The 21,669-nt window shown below is 40.8% G+C and overlaps 1 protein-coding gene across 1 annotated transcript; it reads right to left on the bottom strand.

Annotated features, from left to right (window-relative positions):
• Positions 1-1,176: 1,176 nt before the first annotated feature.
• LOC103366874 (lamina-associated polypeptide 2, isoform beta-like) lies at positions 1,177-5,786 on the bottom strand. Its single transcript, XM_008294731.1, has 6 exons — positions 5,167-5,786; positions 4,915-5,032; positions 3,800-3,955; positions 3,545-3,654; positions 3,360-3,460; positions 1,177-3,198 (listed from the first exon to the last, which is right to left on the bottom strand). The coding sequence occupies exons 1-6, from the start codon at positions 5,398-5,400 to the stop codon at positions 2,811-2,813; spliced, it is 1,107 nt and encodes a 368-aa protein (XP_008292953.1). The 5' UTR covers positions 5,401-5,786; the 3' UTR covers positions 1,177-2,810.
• Positions 5,787-21,669: the final 15,883 nt, after the last annotated feature.

Raw genomic sequence — 21,669 nt, 5'->3', positions numbered from 1 at the left:
TCAGTGAGCGTGTCTAATGCTGGCAGTGTTGTTATAAGAAACAGCTCTGGAGTCCTTTAATCACCCTTGGATCTGAGTATCAAGGACACACTGACTGCATTTCTTTGTCAAGCACAGACACCATAAAGGCAGCGAAGGGGACACAGAATGTCACAGAAGCTAAAAGCTATTAATATTAGCCTTGCATGGCATATATTGGTTATTAGTACCCACATCAGTTTCCAGCCATATTGTTAAGCTGGTCAGTGATTCCAGGCTTCCTCAGCTACAGACTCCTCATAATGTTCTCCCCAGTAACACATACTTGAAATTAGCTGACTTCTCCCAAATTCTCTGTAGAATTGATAGCACTCAAACCCACCAGAAATAATATAATAAAATGTATATTCACTTTCACGTTTCAAGTGTTGACATAGCGTGTTTTCAACCTTAAATTCACCACAATTTAACAGACTAGGGTGTGTGAATGTCCTCACTAGCACAGCAGCCACCAGTTCGGCGGGTGTCTTCGAGGGAAGCGATGGTCATGTTGTCACATTACAGAGGCTAATGGTTCACAGAAAGGTTAACATGTAACCAAAACAGAACGTATTTTTGTGCGGGCAAAACTATTAACTGAAATCTTCGAGTTTTTTTTCATAGACGTTAGCTAGCTAGCCGCTATTTAGCTACCAAAGCTGGAGCTAAGTTAGCTTAAAGTTGAAGCTGTTGGTTAACGGCCGCTAACGTTGCGTTGAAATTGTTGTTCAGGCTCTCCCGCCGGGTCTCACTCTGAATTCAAAGCGGTCCATTGTGTCAGCTCCGCCCACCAGGACTGTCCCGGTAAGAGTTTTCAGTGCAATGTCACTAGTGCGCCAGCCGATGTGTCCATACCTGGCCTTCACATTTATTTTTTTTTTTAAATTTTGTTTTGCAAATTTTGTCTATTCCGTGGCCTTCCTGATATTTTTAAGCACCTCCACCAAATTGGTGGCAAGGCTAGCCCAGTGACTTTTCGATTTTAACCTGATAATTGCTGATAAAATGTGTCACACTGCAATCTAGGCAAAGTATGTACGTACTTTCTATTTTTAAAGGCGTGCCTTGGAAAATACTAATTTTCATACATTTTATTTATTGATGCAAAAAAAAAAAAAAGACTGGTACTGCTTAAAAGATTCAGACACAGAAGAAAAAAAAGATGTAACAACCAAGTTTATTTTATGATACACTGCCTACATTATCATAAATAAACAGATTAAAAATCCTTACCCACATAACCCCTGTCGTTTCTGTCCATTGTGGGAGAGCTGCCTGATGATGAATAACTTGTTAAGTCAGCAAGGTTCAGATTAAGATACAGTATCACTTGCATGTATTACATATTGCTTTACAATGAAACCTTAAAATGTGCTATAAAAAGTTGAACACGCCACTTTAGAAAAATATCAAAATAGAAACCAAACCCCACAGAAATCTTCTCATCCCCAACATCGCCTCCAGTCACTGCATCCTTGCTCCCAACAGCTGAACAACCCTATTCACAGAAACCTACAGTGTCTTTACTAGTAGTAATTTTGCCCAGGCATAAGGATAGTTGTGACAACAGGATTTACTTTCTCCATGTGTCTTCTTTGCAGATCTGCCATGTTTGAACACATGCAGTTAGTGAGGTGGGCTATGTGGGTGCACTGCAACAGCCAGTCCTGTATATAGGACTGAAGGATCAGAAATCTTATAAAAACAACAAAAAAAATAAGAAAAGCACAACAGAGCACTAAACTTCAATGCATGTAAACTCAAACGGGCATCCTGGCAAGGATAGACAAATCAATGATCTATGATCAAATGCTGCAACTTTACTTTCATTGACAAGTACATGACAAATAAATGGTAGATGAAGCTAAAAAGCTTTTCCATTCAAGATATTCAATTTGTAAGATCAACAAAGTTGATACAAGATGCCCAAAGTACAGTAAAATTTCTACCTCAATCCATTGACTGCCAAATCATGATTGCAAAACATGGTTCCCAGAACTCTAATTTTAGCCGTGATCATGGAGCCCCACATGAGCTTTTTCAAGCAGCTATCAGCTACTTTAAAAAAATAAAATAAAAAGAAAGTTTATACTTCAAGTTGGATGTGGGCTGATTTTCCTCATGCAGTGATGTGACCTGATTACACCGTAAGTCTCCTCCCAGCACAGACCACATTAAAAAAGTTTGAGCTGAATCAACCTGAGCACCATAGAAATAATGAATCACTCTACCTAAATCTATAGCTATGGAGCGAATTTTGAAATTCAATGAGAAACACATGTAGACATTCTGGTGTTAGTAGAAGCGCTGCTTTGTGTTTGAAAAAAACAAATGGGAGGGCACTAAGTGCTAACAGTGTCCAGGCACTTCACCATCAGAAAAACACCTGGCACAGAGCGTTAGAGAAAAACTACAGTATGACCTTCAAAAACTACAACCATGCATGGATAAACTGGCCTCTCCATTCTGCACTCGTTTCTACATACAAGGGTTAAATACACACAAAGACACAAACAATTCACAGATTAAACTCAACATTAAAATTAGTCTCTTCTGACTGCCACAAAACAGTGTTATCCAGAAGCTACTGTTTGAGTATACCTCCCTCTGGTGGAGGGAGGAGAGCTGGAGTTCAGAGAGGGGAAAGTTTATTGTTCCAATTAAAACTGTGTCCTTTGTCCAAACAAGTAGGAAAATAGAAGAGGTGAGCCAGGTCTGCTGCTTGAGTTGTGGTGTGCTGTGGCAGGTGGCAGGGAGGTGGTGTGGGCATGGTGAGGGACTGCTGAGGGTCTTTACTCTCCGATGCTCTCTGGAGCACCGCTGCCGCTGCTGATGCCCAGGTAGGTGGCTGCCTTGTCCACAGTGCCTTGAAGCGGGACGATCACGCTGTCTAGGAGGCCTTTGAGGGTGTTGATCTGGTCGGAATCCAGGTTCTGGTAGGCATAGTAGAGAGACCCACCCACCACTACAAGGAGCAGGAGCTTGAGCAACAGGGACAGGAAGCCTCGTCGGACAGGTGCTTTGCCCGAAGAGACGATGCTGCCCGGTCGGGAGAAAGACTCCGAGTAAGAGCGGCTCTCGGTGTGGACGCTGTGCTGGACACGGGACTCATCCAGCCAGTACTCACTCGGTTTTACAGGTCGACCGGCTGCCCCTCTGATTGGACGTCTGCAGGTTGCACTGATTAGACAAACAATAAAATTGACTTTTAAGTTACCTTGAAAACAAATAAGTAAATACATTTTAGCTGAATATTTCAAAATACACAATTCACACATTTGACTGTATGCCAGCTGACTCAAGGAAAAACAATTAACATAACAATAATGACCATAGCTTACCTGATGCCTGTCGGTGTGCTTATTTCATTGGCAAGGATATCTTCAACAACACTCTCGCTGGCCTTTATAGGGGTCTCTTCAGTGATAATCTCCTCCACCACCTGTCAGAATATTTTAACACATGTTCATACAAACTGAAACTATACTCTGATCACCAAAATCAGGACTGGCAAAATGTGCCTCACCTTGGTTTGTCGTCTGCTGCTGGTTCTGACAGTGACAGGAGCTTTTCCTCTACTCCTCACAGGCTTCTCTACCACGGGAACTGGTTCTGGTTCAGGCGTGGCAATCTCCTCTGAAAAAACACAGTTCATGTGAACAACTGGGGACCATGGAGATATTAGCACATGCTACACAACAATATACTAAAATGTTTAAATTTAAAAAAAAAAAAAAAAAAAAAGTAAAAACATCACCAGTAACGTGTGGTCAGAACTCACCATCTTCTTTGTCACTGTACTGGTCGGAATTTGTGTTGCCGTTCTGGTTACTGTCTGCCTTGGGGAGAGCTGTGACATCTGTAGGAGCTTCAGGTTCAGCTGGAGGCTGGTCCAAAAGCTTCTGCAGCTTCTTCTCGTACAACTTACGGGTAGAGGCTGAGTGGACAGACAAAGAGGCGTAAAAGGGAAAATAATATTCACCAACTATGATACTCTCACTTCAGCAGAATTAATGCATTTTTGTGCATTTTAAGGTAAACATGAAAACATCACAACAATGGCTAAAAGTAGAGAGAACTCAAAAATGTCTTATGTGCAGAATAATAAAATTATATCACTAATCATGAGAAATAAATAACTTAAGTTAAATTTCTTTGATTATTTATTTTAGAAAAATATAAACATTTGGAATTAATATGTACAACTTTTTCCAAATGTTTACAGGTGTTACCAATGCTGGAAAAACAGTGTCACTACATAATGTGGATATTTTACAACTATAATTTTAAATCTTTTGTCAAACTGCAGATCAGAAAAGTTCAAGAGAAAACTCCCTCCATTTTTGTCACATGTCGCAGATGAGTTACTGATCGCTTCAAGGTTCCACTGAGGAGTGCAGAATGTTTTTGTTTTTTACAGCTTTATTTTTGTCAAAATTTTAAATGAGACTTATATATTAAAGTTTTTTATTACTCTGATAAATTTTGACATTTTTTGAAAATGTAACATGTCTATCAAACCTGTCAGGAGGTTTTGGGGTTCAGAGGTTTTATTAAAATATTTCTAACAGAGTATCTTTTAAAAATGAAAAACAATCAGGTAATTTTCTAATTTGTTTAGTGATAACTGATTGGTCGCAGCATCAGTCGGACTATGTTTAGAACTTCAACCAACAAATTACAGAATTGATCCTGACACTAACAGCTGTTTTATAAACTTGTTGAAACGAAGATAAAACGTTTTATTTAATGTAAATTACGTTGCAACTTTTCTCTATCAAGTATTAGTAACAAAGTAATAAAGTAATAGTAACATACAAACACATGTTTGCACCTTTGAGTTGTACCTTAATGTGTTTTTTCACAGCAGATTAAGATATGCCTCCAGGAACTCACCAACAATGGGCCCTGAGTCAACACCATGCTTTGCCAGCTGCTGTTTTAAATCTTCATCAGTGAGATCCGTCACCTCCACCTCCTCTGTGCGAGGCTTATCTGTCTTTTTGGTTGCTTTCTGCAAAAAAAATCCAAGATGCAACAATCATTGTGACAAGATTCACTCACTTAAACAGGTGCTGCATCAGTCCAAACAGACACATGGTTACTATCACATCACACATTTAAAAATCTGATTAAACAAAAACTTACTCTTCCGGACCGACTCTTGTTAGACACCACGGGGGCAGGTAACTCTTCGTCGCTGGAGAAAGTGTCTGCAGGTGGGCTCTTCTTGTTGTTCAGAATAGTCAAGTTTTTCAGATACAACTGCACGTACACTTCTTTTTTATGCTCACCGCTAGGAAGTGGCACATTGTTTGCTGTAAGCTCATTCTTCAGCTTATCTTTCGTGAGAACCGACGGGTCTTCCAGGAATTCTGCCATGATAACTTTTTCTTTAAAATCGATGTGAGGTTTTTTTATTTTCGCTACTTGCAGCTAACGGAAATCAGCTCGCAAACTGAGCCGCTACAAACAACAACACCGGGAACGTGACCGAATAGCGCTGTTGTCAAACAGAACTGGCGCCTACCCGCTGCCAACAAAGCTAGCAGGACAGAAGCGGTTTTTCCAAATAAACGTCCAGTCCCGTGTGTTAGCCTAGTGGCAGAATTATTTACAGGTAGCTTTGATTTTTCGAAAACAGATACACGCGTGTGCTGTGAACGAAACAAATGCAAAGATTAAAATTAACTAGCTGTAAATTGACTGAATTAGCTTAGCTTCAAACCGGTCCACTTGCTTCTGTCTGTCCGCGGTCGCAACAGGGCCAAGCATTAAGCAGCGCCGCAATTGGTTGGACGCCCGCAGTAAGCTGCGCCCTGATTGGCTGTCTATGAATGGAACGCTGGTAGGCCGCCGCCACAAAGAAACCGCAGGCTGTACGTTTTAGATAACAGCTTAGCACGAATCCCGACCAACACGTTGGCACAATTGTTTTCATTTACTGAGGTCATTGACGCTATTATGTAATAAAGTAGACAAGTGTGAGTTTTATCCCCTAATCTGAGTCATATTAAGTGAATAAGGAACAATGTTAATGGCGATTTACCGGCACTGACGGTTGCTCGCGTTTATGCAGCTGCAGTTTCCGGTTAATGGCAGTGTTGTGGTCTAAGCCTCAATAGTTGATAGTGGATACAACTTATTATTATTAACTACTGTGTTACTAACGGTTTATCTTTGGCACAATGCGTTACGAGAAGATGTTAAGCAATTAATATGAAATCTGCTGGTGTGACAGAAGAGGGCAGTGTAACCACGTTATTGTAAAGAAACATGGCTTTGCCTCATTTAAGGTTCTCTGATGTTTAGTTTCAAACCAGCAAGACAGCAAATTGCATGTCTAAAACACACCGTGCTTTGCAGGGAGAAGATGGCTCAATGGATCAGACAGAAGGCAGTAATAGTTTTGTAGAGATGTGCACTTAAACTGAACAAAAATACAAATACAGCATGCAGATGGTCTTCTTTTCCAACTTGCACAAAAAGTTAGAAGTGTCATTGTGTTGTTGTGGTCAGAAAATGGGTTAAATGTAGCCAGTTGTGCAGCAAAACACTGAGTTAATCCACATCCTGGACAGATGTGGCTTGAGCAGACAATGATCTGACAGTAAGACCAGCACACAGGCATGTTTTTGACCAGCGACTATAAAAGACCATCTGAAGATGCAGCTTCAATTAAATGACACGTTGCCGCAAATAACAGTCTGAGAAAGACAAGAACAGGATGTTGAAATGCTGGACGCTGGCATGTCCACTAGATAAGAAAGATTAAATTAGATTCAACTTGATTGACACTACACAAGTACTAAGACAATAAAATGCAGTTTAGCATCAACCAGAAGTGCAAAAGGAGCAGTAAAAGTTCATGATGTGCAGTATATGTGTATGATACAATATAAATAGAATGAACAGTATGGTCAGAGTGGTATGGACCCGCTAAGCATATAAATAGAATGTACTGGGATGAATTTAGGTATGAACAGTATCGTCAGTGGAGATGAGATGGAACTTTACCTACTTATACACCATGAACTGCCCTGAGTGCTACCCTGCACAAAACGAAGTAAACAACTAATAAATAAAACACATCCTAGTCAAATTAATGAACAAATGGACTGGCAACTCTGTCACCTTCGTCTAGTCACCAAACATCTAAAGTAACCAAAGATTCAAACTAATTATGAACCAAGATCCCACATATTCAGTGTACACGGTATGATCAGAGTAAACAGTATAACGAGTGGATATGAGATGAGTGAGGGTCATAGTCAGGCACTTGAAAGTCCACAGCTCTACTATTTGTCATCTAAGAAATAGTTTCAGAGAGTGGATGTGTTTGCCAAGCCCTTCAAGATGAGTGGGACAACATTCAACAAGCAGCACTGACAACCTCAATAACTGCACAACAGATGTCTGACTCATTACTGACTTATGATTTGTGACCCCATTCTCCATCTGTTTATTAACATTTCCAACATGGTGCATACTTGGTTGTTTCATGACGTCCATTCTGTTGCAGACATGGCGTGTGTTGGAACAACAAATACTTTAAAAAGAATGAATAGAATTGAATAAAATATTACATGCTGCATTGGCCTATCTGAGACACTGTACAAAGCCATTCTGGTTAAACTGATGAAGTGTCAATAGTTTTAAACTTTGACAAGGAATACTGGTGTATGACAAGAGTATAACCGTTAAATAAAGAGAACACAACAGGAAAGCTTAAAATAAAAGACAAAAGGTAACACAATAATTAGACACACACAAGATTTACATCTTTTCTCTGTTTTGTATTGCAAATTGAAATATCTTTTGATTATTTTGCTTAAGATGTTGTGAAACTGTGATGGACATTGTCTGACAGAATGATAATCAGACTGAAGTGCCGCTCAACTTCTACATATTCAATCACTGAACCTATATAGGATGCAGGCGGCAATTCGTGTCTGGAATGAGGCTCATTTTTCAGTATTTTCTAAGAGATTCTTTCAAAAAATAACCGACAGATTAATCAATCAATTAAGAAAATAATCGCTAGCGGCAGTTCCCCACACTCACACACAGACGTGGCAGTGTTTGACCTCCTCCTGTCTGTCTTGGCTCTCGGGGCGGGCTGCTCTCTAACACCGCCGCCCCTTACTGTGGGGACAGTGGTTTGAGGTGGCACTGTGTGGCTCCCCACCTGTCCTTCAGACCTGCCTCTCTGGGGCTTTCTGGGATGCTGCTGCAGAAACCAAGCAATTGATCTCTGCCTCAGCTCCAAACCACAGTAAAATACAGCACTTCAAGTATAGTTCAGCTTTTCCATAGTGGATTTGCCAATGGAGTGTAAGCGTAAAAAATGTTGAGCCCTTGAGAAACACCTCTTAAGCTTTCTTTGTATGTAATTTATACAGAAAATAAGGCTCAGGCCAAGAATCATAGAGAGTGCCTCTTTAAGCATAACAGTCATGGCCTCTGAAAAATGATCAAAGCCTACTCTTTAATCGTCAACATTCACATTTTCAGAATGATTTCATTTAAAATGGAGCTGCTCCACCTGATGTTGACCAGTCAGTGTATTTGACGACATTTCATGACAGATGATTGTTGAATAAATCTAACGAATCAATGAAGCAGTTAGTTGGAGAAAGACAAAAAAACAATTCAATTGAGAATAGCAGCCAATGTGCTGTTACCTTAAGAAAGTTGAATTGGCAGTTGAATTATTAAATGCTATGTTGTGTTTGGAAAAGACAGCCCATCTCAAATGAACACAAACTCCAACATCCATGTTCTAAAAGAGGATTTCTGATCATTTAGAAAAATGTTGAACACAGACTCCTCGGTAGAGTTTATCTTGGATTTTAAGCATTTCTAAATCCCAATTGAGCCAACCACAGAAGTACCTTAGGAAAAGTCAACCTTTACCACCCAGAGAATGTCTGATCCAATTGCACTGACACAACAAAACACATACTTGTGAAATTAATCAGTGTTACAAAATTTCAGCACACTATATGATAACAGACTTGTCACCTCATGGGCATACATCTGTTGCTTTGTCCAGACAGTTGGCTATGTGTTTATTTCTTTTATTGAGGCTTATTCTGGTTAATATAATTTACGCATTAAGATTTTTACATAATCAGACTGCTTTGTAGTTCCATGCGCAGCTAAAAAGGGTCGGTTTTCCTGTACTAATCTATCACAACAATCTCTAATCCTCTAAGGATGTTATTACTCACTGCCAAACTAATTAAGATCAAGTCCTGGGCAGTTTCCTGTGCGAAAAGGAGGGTAGGATGCGGGCAGTGGGGAGCAGCGTATTTCACCGGAGTTGAGATTTGTGTGTCCTGGCCTAAGAACAGCCATCTAGTAATGCCCACACAGTATATTTTCATCTGTTGACAATCCAAACTCTACTTAAAGGACACACACTTAGTTGTAGACATTCCTGTCAGAAGGAAAAATGAGACTGCGTCTCTGGTCCTTGTTGATGCCCATTTGGCCACCTGCCTGTTTGTATCATAAGCACTCTTCCATTTATTTGCATTGCTATTATGATTTGGGCTATTCCTGTTTTATTTGGCCATTGAGTACAGAGACACACTTGCTCATGTCCTCACTGAACTTAAGGCAAACATTACTGTGTGTGAACTTATATGTAGTGAATGAAGAATTTCAATCAAGTCCACACTGACGGGCCAACAGAGCGTCATGCTGGACCGTCTGACGGAAAACTTACAGGCCATTTGTCTCCTTGCTGTGTTATGCACTGATATATTTGATCTGTTAGAGCCACAAACTCACTTCTTCTGGCAGTTTCAACCCACTGCACAACTTAGTTAATTGTTCTTGTGCATCATCTGCAATTAATAATATTTTAATACTGAATAATTATTTAAATAACTATAAGTCATATAATAGGATTTTCTTGGAGTGATGAACCCACAGAGAATGCTCACTTAATTCTGCTGTTTCCTCGGCTTTGCTCAACATTTTAGTGTCTTTCAGGACATTGCAGAAACAGGCAAATAAAAACAAAAGTTATGAGCATGTTTAGCAGCTATGATGTCGGTATTCCTCTCTCTTATGTACTTAAAAGTTGAGTGAATATTGCACATCTGTATAATCCCAACGTTGCCAGAAACAAAGAAATGCTAATCCTGCTGCATTGTTACATTAAACAGGAATTTAGTGGAACAAATTAATCTTTTCCTCTTTCCTTGATGTAAATATAGAAGTTTTGTTCAATTCAACATACCACATAGTTTTTATTTTCAGATAATTTCTTTTAAAATTTTGAACATTAGGTGTCTGATTTGAGGTATTTTGACTTAAAATGACGAGTTGAATTAATCTAAGACTGAGAGTTTAATCAACTGAGGAAAGTTAGTTATTTAAAAAAAAACAAATAAATTGTTCACAGACTTCCCACCATGCATTATTTTAGAGTTGAAATACCCCCAAAACTCTTCTTTTGTAGCTTTAACAAACCTTTCACAATCAAAACTTGCTGCGTGCCATTTAACATGTATTAAACCCTGGTTATATCTTTACATAATAAAGACAACTGTGCAAACCACGAGAAAGGTTAGGATTGAGTTCAGTCTCTATCCCTGTACATTTATTTTAAACCAAAGAAACTGAAACCTGGCATGTTGCTCGAGATACAAAATGCTTTCAACACTTGCAGATAATTTGCACGTTAAATAAAGAGTTGACTTCATGAGAAAATGTCAGTGTAAAATGTTTATCTGAGAGACTTCAAGTTTGATTCAGTGTAATATCACAAGTTTACTGAACTTGTTCATTTATTTCAGGTAATTTTGCTTTTCAAAATTCACAACATCACATTTAAATAAATATTCAAACCTACGTGTACTTGCAGTAAACTTATTATTTTAAGGCAGCTGGGTAACTTGTGTTCCTAAGTTTAACAATCTTGAAATGACTTGACTTTTTGCTAGCTAGTTCCCCACATCGCCTTTATGAGGTAATGTTAATGGTGTGTTTGCGGACTGTTTCTGCTGCCGCCAGCTGGCCCAAGCTTCAGTTAAGCGCAGGTTAAAGGAGCGCCATTGCTAGTGAGCTACTGTGCGCCAAACACAATCACCACCTCTGCCCAAACAGAAATGTATCCACTGCCCCCAAGCTCAGACCTGGCTCCCCCCCAATGGAGGCTTCAGGAACTCATTGTAATCCAATACTTCAACAACTAAGAGAATTTCTTTCAGCCAAAACAACTGGCAAAGTGATTATCGTCTTTGTGTGCTTGGGACAATAGTACATTTGTGGTGTGGTGTCAAAGTGTTCATCACATTTGTTAGAATTCACAAACAACATGCTTGACCAAATGCTTCATCGCCATGTAGGCTTTTTTTTTCTTACGTGCCTGACATGGCTGCACTAAATGGCCGGTGGCTCCCAACTAAAAAGAGAGGGCAACCTCACACAGGTGACTGCCAGACTCTTGAGTTAACAGGAAAGAAATATTTCCGTGCTTAACTTGGCTGAAGTTCTCAACAGACCTGCCTCTGCTTAGTTTTTCTGTCCGCACGGCTGAACACTGGTACCGGACCAGTATGGGAAGAGCCAAAGACTTCTCAAAAGACTCCTGTGATGTGTTGGTTGTGACACCGCCATGCCCCTCAACTGTTTCCTCTCTTTCGCGGATGCCTGGCCTCTGAGCTCACAGGACCCTCACTCAAGCGAGGAGTCACCATTTTGGGGCGTCAGCATTAAGCGGACCTAATGAACCAGAAGAAGAAGACGATCAACAGAAACTCAACAGCACTCGTAAGGTCCAAGTGCCAGATCGGGGAACATGCCAGCAGCTCAGTGCATTCAGCATTTTATTGCAATCGTTGGCAGGACTCAAGCTCAATTTTCAATTATGTACCAAAAAAGGAAAGGGAGTGGATTTTATCAAAGCTGACAACAAGAGCCCTCTTTGGGGACCTTTGTGTGAGGTGCCTCCATAGACTGACATGAATGTGCTTGTAATTTCCTTACTGGTCGATTTGGGGGCTTTCTGGTGTCAAGTTATTTTAAGTAATAGCTCTCAGCTCTGTATCTACCGCAGCCAAGACAAACCTGGTACTTCAGCTGATACGTTCTTATCTGTTCAATCTCGAAAATGGAAACTTTTTAGGCCTCATAGTGTCTCGCTGGCTGAATGGACTGCCCCACATCCGAACTATTTGGTCAGGAGGTGCATCCTGTGGAGAAAAAAAAAGCACTTGTCGTCATGTTTACTGTTCTTCCAGGAGGTAGTCTTGATGGTTCGGCTCTTGTAGCAGCTCATAGTTTTGGGTAGTAAAACACCGGGGGCCTATCGATGCTCTGAAGCCTCACAGCGTGGCTCATCCGTGCCAGCGGTAAAGGACAAATGTGCCAAAGTCTGCTGGGTTTGGCTCTTCTCTCACCCCCTGGCGTCCAACACCGATGTATCCAGCTGAGGTACAATAATTTGACACCTCTTAAGCAGCTGGACCCTTTAGCGTGACAACCACCGCTTTGTTTTATATTCCTGCGTATTTTGAACGCAATAAAAAATTACAGTCAGCAACATCTAAACTGTGTTTTTATCCACTTTGGACCTCTGCCCCTCCACACCCCCTTCAATCTCCTTTATCCCTCCCTTTCCTATGTGGGATTTAACGTACACTTTGTGGTAACCTTGCTAAGTTATCAGTTTTTTCTATGTTCTCTCACACTGAATAAAGGCTTGTTTCTCTGCGCCTGCTTGTTAAGACTTCAAGGACAGCTCCCTCCATCTGGTATTAAGTATTCCTGGTGCCAGTGTCGGGTTAACTGACACTCCTGCACTTAAACTAATGGCAGCGAGCAGTCATCTCCCATGAGGTGCTCACCTTGGAAAAAATCACCCAGCTCCCTCATCCCCAATCATAGTGGTGCTCTCGCCACCCACTGAATGAAACCATGGGCATGAAAAGAGGGATTGTTTCACTATTCAGGCATACATGAGGGCAAATGAAAACATGTAATACGCATGTCCTGTCTTGGATTTGCTCTCCTTCTGAGTTCAATGTGACGTTGAGAAGCGGCGTGCAAACAGAAAAAGTCAGAGTCAGCAAATCGTCATTAATAAAACATCTTCATTAGGACGGAAAACACGCAATCTTGATTTGTTGAGAAAATGAACCATGAAGTCTTGCTTTTTTCTCCCCCAGATATATATAGAACTAAGATGTTTTAAAAATATTTTCAAAATCAGTGGTGTCAACTAGAAAATAGACAGAAGAATTTAGGCAAAAAAAAGTTCAAATAATGTCTAATATAATGTATGAGAACATCTTTTCTGTGTTGATTGTTGATTGTTTTCTACAGCTAGCATTAACAGCTGTTACTGACAGTTTTTCTTTCATTGCAAATTAGAATTTTCTTTCCAAAAGGTGCAGCTTTAATCTAATTTTTTCACCTGATGTTGTGTTGTAGGGCTTTAATTTCAATAAAATCATATACACTGGCAAAAGTGTTCACATGTGCATCAGGTTTTTTTTTCACATCCTCCTATTTTCACCCTTTTTCTATGTGCCTGAGTAGCAGAACAATGTCTCCAATTGGATTTCCCATCTTCTTCTTATAGCTGTCCTTTGCAGATAACCTGTTTCCATCCAAGGTAAGCTGTAACATGAATGTCCTGTGCAGGTGAGTCCGGGGCAAAGAGAAGCACCTCTCAGACCACAGGAGTGCACCATCACCACCCGTCCTCCTCTGAACCCCCTTCTCAATGGAAACCTAAACAGCTTTTTAAGAATGAAGAGGTTTTTCAGTTTGTTGCTAAATATAGGCCCGCCCGGTGGGAGGCGGCAGGTTCCAGAGCCATTTTCAACAAAGATGAGCCCCAGGTCCTGCCCAGGGCCCCGGCGGGTGGCAACTGCCGGTGGTCCGCCTTTCTCTTATGCACTGGCTCTTAAGTAAACACTGCAATCCTGCGGTCAGCTACAGCATGGCAACGAGCGAAAGGACTCACTGTGCAGTTACACACAGCTATGGTGTGTTGTCTCCTCTGGCTCACTCAGCCGTGGCCCCTCCCCGTCACAGAGGCCTGGGCAGGGGTCGAGGGCCAGCGACAGACCTTGATGTGTGACTCCAGGGCCCTGCTGGGAACTCCTGGTGGGGGCAGTGTTGGACTTCAACCTCCCAGGCCCCTTTGACCGAACGTTTTCCATTTTAAAAAAAAAGAAAAGGAAAAGAAAAGTCTAAATTAAGAACATTATCATGTTTACTGATGCTAACTCCATATTCTGAGCAGTTTCAGATGCCAAAAGAGAAATCGGGCATGTATGTTTCACACATTCCTTTGCACAGTAAAATGTCCAAAGCGAAGTACTTTCTACATTTAAATGGAATTAATGTTAAGTAGAGTTTGTTACAGTCAGACCGAACCATCCGGAACACTAATTAATCATAAATTAACAGACTTTCAACAGTGAGATAGTGTAAATGGTCTATCAAGCTGAATAAACTGTATATTTTTCACAGTCAAAAGTTTAGCATGTTGAGGGGCAACAGCCAAAAAAATATCAGGTTCAATCAGGAAATATCTGAAAAGTGAATGTTTTTATCAGAGGTGCAGGATAATATGCCATTAATCATCAGTATCATATCCAATAAAGTGCCAGATTAATCAACACAGAGGAGAACTGACAGCCCCAGTCCTTATCCACTGAGGAAAATAAGGGGCAACAGGTAAGCCTTTATCCATTGAGCTCTGTTCTTGCGTTGCTCTGCTATACACGGAGATCATAATTTAGGGAGTCTCAGTGGCTACCTGTAAGGACCACAGGGGTGGCAAATAGCAGGGCTGCGGCTTTCTGAGCTTCTTAGTGGTGCGAGCAGAAGGATTTACGGTAACTCTCAGACAAGCGTTCACAGCTTGGACTCTTGGCATGGATTCGATATTGTCTCTGGCTGAGCATCAAACCCACTGAACCTGAGGTCCAAAAGTACCTACACAAAACCCTGGGATGTTTGAATGATAAATCGCCGACATTTAGTGGCAGAACAAAAAATATTGGCCTTGCTGGGGATATCAATTTTAATTTTAATTTACAGTGAGAGCGCATACTGGGTGGCTTGATTGACCAGAGATCGGCTTCTGGTTTAATTGACGTGCTCCTCTCTTACGTGCGAGGATATGAGTTTTCCTGCAAATTCAGCACAGGTGCAATAGGAGAAAGCAACCCTGCAGTGTGAGAGGTGCTGCAGTCGCCAGTGGGGGTTAGATTGAATATCAGCTCCGATTTGAAGTATATTGACCAAGTTATCTTTAAGTTAATATCCAGTCCATTTGGGACACAATTTATTTCTCCGTGTAACTGAACCTTTTTCTCAGTGCCTGCTTTAGCCCATCGTCTCAAGGCACTTCTGGTTTTGATAAAAGAGAAACCAGCTCCATGAGATTTCCTGAGCAGCGTCCAATGATAAAACCATATGGTTACAATAGCTCAAGAAGTTAATATATTTTACATGCAGGGCAACATAATGGATCAATTCTGTAATCTGTTCTGTTGAGGAGGATTAATGTCAAAAGTGAGGATGTTTTTGAAATCACCGGTGTCATTATCGTCGGTGTTACGTTCAGGTAAAGGCATCATATACAAGGCTAATGCTGTATTTTATTAATGTGCTGCCTGCTGATGATGCCAAGAGGTGCTTTACACAGCCGCAGGACTGAATTTAAGGTCAAAGAGGACGCGCCGAGCCAAACACACCAACCGCCACCCTGGAGAAAAAAGTTATGGTGCTAATATTAGGGGGAAGACTGATTACAGTGCTACTATTAGGTTTTGGCATCGATTTTGGTCCAAAGTAGGAACGCCCTCAACACTTCTCTTTGGTGTTCATGCCCTCGGTCCTCAATGGCACACTACATGATATTATGAGGAGCCAGACCAAACATGCCAAGCCAGACCACAGGGTTACTCACAGCCCCTGCACATTCTTTTGAGGCTGAAATGTGACCTGGTCCTATTTTTCAGCAGCTTGTCAGACTCAGTGTGGTGCAGGGAGGTAAACTAGGAAGGAAAACTGTTGTCACCTTTCTATAGCTCTTACTTTTTCAGACTTACAAGATGGCAGCCTCAGGTGTCAAAATGAGACCAGATGGCCCCTGGGTTGGGCGAGTGCTGGCAGTCACCACGGATATGGAAAGAAAAGATGCACTTACTACATCAGCAGCAGACAATAAATGGAAATGAATTTATTGGTGAAACTTTGCAGGTTGATGGACACTCTCTGGTAAAGTAATAAATGTAGTAACCACATGCATTAAGCTATAGAATGCCAACTGTGCGACTGAAATTGAAGTGACAACATAATGATTTGGGGGCAAATTCAGTAAAAAATCTCACTCTGTAGTGGCTCGAGGAAACTGCATGTCCAGCTGTGTGTAAGATGCTAAAAACATTACTCCATTTCCAAGAACATTTCTTTCTATTTCCTGCCTCTGTGCTGCGGGAGAGAAAGTCCTTGTATGGCTGCATCATCAGAGACTTGGACTGGAAAACACTGTCAGCCATTCAATATGTCCGAGCTTGTCATCAGATGAAGCTCATTTTGAAAAATGCTTGTTATGACTGCTGCTAACCATATCCACCAACTCTGCGCCCAGTGAGAGGGGACAGAGGAGAGGAAGTCTCGCAGTCAGCCAGTCTGGTCTTACTTGACCCCTGCAGACTGGTAAGTGGGTGGATGATGGACAGAGCTTTAAGTGAACCTTTGCCCACCTGCAATGCTGGTGACACAATGTAAAGGTGACGAGACAAATGCACCAATTGTACCTCAAAATTACATAAATAAGGACCTAAAAACTGTTGGGATGGGGTGCTCTAAATCTTTTGCAATAAAGACCGAAACCACCTCTCCCCAAAATGAAATGTTGTAATCAAACCTCTCAAGACGTCATCTAAAGCAGACCTTTAAAATTTGGCGACTCATCATCTGGGTCAAATATGAGGCCAATCAAAATTTTTTAGACAGGACTGAAAACTGTGACATCATTTTCGGCACGAGCAAATGAAAGCACGACAGAAAAATACCATTATTAAAGCCACCCTTGTGGTTTTGTTGCTACAGTCTGACCTGGTCTGGTATGGCCAATAGCAGCAAAAACGTTGCTTCTATTTAACTATATGTCTTAGCATTTATCATTATTCTATGTTTGCCTCCTGAGACCAAACTGAAATCACCTGCCTTGACTGTTTCCGAATTGTACTCTGCTTTTTGCTCTTGATTACATTTGAAGGGATGCAGAGTGATGGAAATGGGATTGTAAAATCAAAAAAGGAAGCACGTTTTTCAGCTTACAGAGCACAAGGGTTGCATAACTTTCTCAAAAACACAACATGTATTATACCTGGCAAGTATGGACTCCTGAGGCGGCTGCTCTTTAGTTCCTGCCACTGAAAATCAGATAGACAAAGTAAATAACGTATCAGAAATGCTTACTGCTAATAAAAATGACTGATTTCATTCTCTAATGTTGAGTCAATGAGGCTCTGTCTGCAACATTTTGCCCACTTACCTGCAAAACAAGAATCCCAATGTTTTCATTTTAAACAAGTGAGACTGCTGATCAGTCTGTACGTTGTTTCCAGCACGCCGATACTACTAGTTCCTCTAACTGTAGGTTTCCATTAGCCACAAAACCTACACATTCCTCCTCTGAGCAAAGCCACAGAAGCAGTTCACCTCCTCATTGACCAAAACTCACTGAGCAAGTATAGAAAAAGGAATTGACTCTCCAAGAAACACAGCCAACTTTACCACTGAAATAGATTTCAATAAATTTTAATTTCCGCAGCCACTTTTCCCAGTCTTGAGAACTCAATGAATTAGCAAACAAGAGCCTCAAAAGAATTCCCTCCCATTTTCTCTTTACTCAATGAATTACCGTCGACCACACAAGGAAAACAAAAGATGGCAAGTTTATTTTTCTGTGGTGGGGCCATTTCAACGTAGCAATTATTCACTGACACCACCTTCAAAGGTTCCTCAATCAAAGGTTTTAAGCCCCACCGATAATGCTTAGCAACAGTGGGAACATTACAGTACTGTGTAATACACTGTCACATTATGGTTAGTTAAAATGGAGGGGTATGTTTTGTATATTTGGTCAAAGAAAAAAAAAGGAACATCTGTAAAGTATTTGTTGGGGGGAAAAAAGGAGTTTAATGGTGCAAAGCTGACTGGCAGGGTGTTAAAATGTATGATTTCAGGTCAAAAAATGTGCTTATTATTGTTGTTTTTCTAAACAGTAGCACAAGTCAGTTTATTCATGGAGCACAGGAAAGATAATTACGGTGATTATATGAAAACAAACAGCAATTTAGCCTGATTAAAACCAGGGTAAGGCAGTGCTGTACAGTCACAAAAATGACAATAAAGCAATCTGAATGAATGCTAAAATCAAAAAGTGTTGTTATCAAGCAAGATGAAGCAAAGAAGCAAGAATAAATATGTGAGAATAAGCAGGTAAAGAGGGGAAAACCTGGGAGACAGGACAGGAAAGTATGATGAGTTAAAACAAATGAGGGCTGTAGAAGCTGAAGAGACATGAAACAGATTTTTAAAAAAAGTGGCAAATGCTGGACAAAACATAAAATATACATGCATGCATTAAATAGTAATAACAAGACCATGGGAGATTTAAAGACGCGTGATAATATGTCTTTTGCTTTCTGTTATTCTGTTTCTCTTTCAATGACGGGCCGGTTGCAGAAAACGCATGCATGTTTGTTTGTGTGAGCTTGTATAACTGTGGCCGTCTGTGTGTGTCTGTGTGTGTGTGTGTGTGTGTGTGTGTGTAAGTGGCCTGTGTGTGGCCAGACTTCGCTGGGCTGATCTTGGCCCCTGGCTCTTGCTGGCGTTCAGCATGTCTGTAAAGAAACAGCTGGAGGCAAAGCCAACACCAGTCCCGCTCAGGAGCTCAGCGCTGCCAGCAGCGACAGATTCCAGAACTTTCCATGGTCCCGCGTCGCCATGCCAACAGGTCTTGGCACGACACAGCTGTCCTGATCTGCACACCTGGCCCACCAAGAGTCCAGAATCACCTCTCCTGTCACTGTGTGATGAACAGGTCATTTACAACCCAAGTGTTTGTGTGTTTTTAAGAGTTATGGGCCCAGGTAAAGAAAACACCATGGCAGCGGACCTCCTGTGTGTTGCCCTAATCAAACAGAGCTGAGAACCTTCGCGCTGCAGAATAGCCCGGCTTGAATATGTTCAGACTTGTAGTGTGGAAAACATACACAGAGGGATATTCAAAAAGAAACTGCATTATGGAAATGGAGCTCCGTGAAGATTTGTTGTGTTTGTTTTTGATAGGGCCGCTGAGTTTTGTGGTTTCAGCTTGTACACGAAGGAGCAAGTACCAAATGTGGGGCGAACAGGAATATCTAACTGCAACTACATGGAGTGATGTGAAAATCAGTCCTCACACATCATCTGATATATTCATTGTCTGCAAAGCTTTCCAAGGTGATAAAACATGCTGGGCAGAGAGGTCACTCGCTGGAGAATGCCAGTTATTATTATGCTGTGATGTTTGATTTCTCAATTCCAGTAGGTGGAGAAGAGCGAGCACTGGTTTATTTACTGCTAGGCTAATAATTGAGCTTCCATTTATTTTTTTTTGCCAGACAACTTTTTTCCCCCTCCCTATATAAACTCAAGACTAAGCATATCAAAAATAATTTTCTGTATTGAATCTATATGCTTTTGCTATTTTCCTAGCATTAGGAGTACTCACAAACATCTTCACAACAACAACAAAATAGCAGCATTAGCAAAGGTGTTACTTTATATTATGTGTTAAGAATTTTTTAGATAAAATGAAGCATTGCCACTGCTTTGACAACAATAATCAGAGTGATACCACAACAAACTTTAAGAAAGGGCTCCAATATCTTAAAGTGGAGGTGGTGTTATTTATAAGGACTAAACAATTTAATATTAACATCAGATATAGTTTTTTCTATGGAGAGCACCAGTGTAGCAGATTGTTGACTTATGGGTTGATTATAGCTTTAATGTTGTGAGGCTAGCAGGTCTGTTTATAGTGAGTCTTTCCTGAGTGGTGAGTCTACAGCGAGTGTTTGATCAGACTCTACAACGAGTGTTTGATCAGACCGGTTTAACCTTCTGGAGCCATGGAGGAGACACATTAAGTTCATCGCATCCCCTGATGCATTTACTGAAGAAACGAACCAGGAGAAAATCTATTACACTGATGTTAGAATGACAGATAGCTCCCAATATATAGTGAGCGCTTGATGGCCCAGACTGCCACACACTGCTGGGTCAGTAGCTCTGCTCAGACAGTTGTACAGTGCTGGGAATGGTAGGAATGGATGTCTCAAGTTAGCCTGCGACTTTCAAAACCAAGCTACATACAGAGCCATGAGTTTTGTACTGTTTCTCTCCTCCAAATCTGCATCATACCAGACAACATAATGTCTGAACAGACAAAACTAAACAAAAACAACATAAATCCAACGTCATCAACAAACTGTCCACAGCAATGATCATGGAGCTGAACAAAAATCACAGCAATGAGACTTCTCACTGGAGTGTATATATATATACAGCTTGGTTGTCTGTCTCTAAGTGTAGCCCTGTGATAGACTGGCGACCTGTCCAGGATGTCCCCTGCCTTCACCTTAAGTAAGCTGGGATAGACTCCAGCCCCCCGCGACCCTAGTGAGGATTAAGCGGTGTGTGGTTAATGGATGGATATATACATATACACATGAAAATAATAATCTAAAAAAATGATATTTTCCTCCTCAAACTCCATATTAGTGCAACAAAAACAAGGACTCTGTAAAATCAAACTGCAGTAATGTTTTGACTGAGGTGCACCAAATGCAAATTGCTGCCCAACTTCTCAGTATAAAACACCATCATTGTGTACCTGATTGTTCCATGTGTCATGGTAAATGATTCATTTTTTTCACAGTAGTGTTGCAGATAGTAATTTGGTAAGATAAGAAAGGATACTGCAACTGGCGCTGTCAATCATATATCAGAAAATGAATCATCAGCTAGTTTGATAATAGAATAGTTGGTTCAAATTGGTTTCCAAATGCGATGAAAAATGTTTGGGTTGTGGACAGATGATCATAAACCTTCTTGAGTTGTGGGAAAATACATGTTTAGATACATTGTATAACTGTTAAAAAGAAAGTGATTTAATCAAGATGTGGCAGGGTATTAAATAATATTGAATTAACTGCAGACCTAAATTGAACTAACAAAAAAAAAAAGAAAGCAAAAATTAGAGTATGTATGAGAACTTTAATATGCAGCTCTTTGTAAACGTCCAAGTGGTTTTATTATGTAAGAACAGTGTGTTCGGAAACAAAATATCTTACACTTCTTCCACCATGATCTGATCACACGTTCTCTGTGTTGCAACATAAGAACAAAGTAATTACTGTGACATCTGCATCTCTGGGTTCTGCTGGGAACAGAACATAAAGACCAGATGATGTTGCATGGTCTGTAACAATCACTAATTTGAGCAGAGTTTCACTATAATAAGCTCCCTGGCTGAAAAAGTGAAGAACAGTGGGTTTCCATTTAAGTTGAAGGATATTTTGTTCCCCCCCCACTCGTCCCGTTGAGCACAAA

Source organism: Stegastes partitus, unplaced genomic scaffold (genome assembly GCF_000690725.1).
Source record: "Stegastes partitus isolate 25-593 unplaced genomic scaffold, Stegastes_partitus-1.0.2 Scaffold988, whole genome shotgun sequence".
NCBI lineage: Eukaryota > Metazoa > Chordata > Actinopteri > Pomacentridae > Stegastes > Stegastes partitus.
The sequence above is the reverse complement of the archived record's forward strand: the minus strand, read 5'-3'. Positions and strand labels throughout refer to the sequence as shown.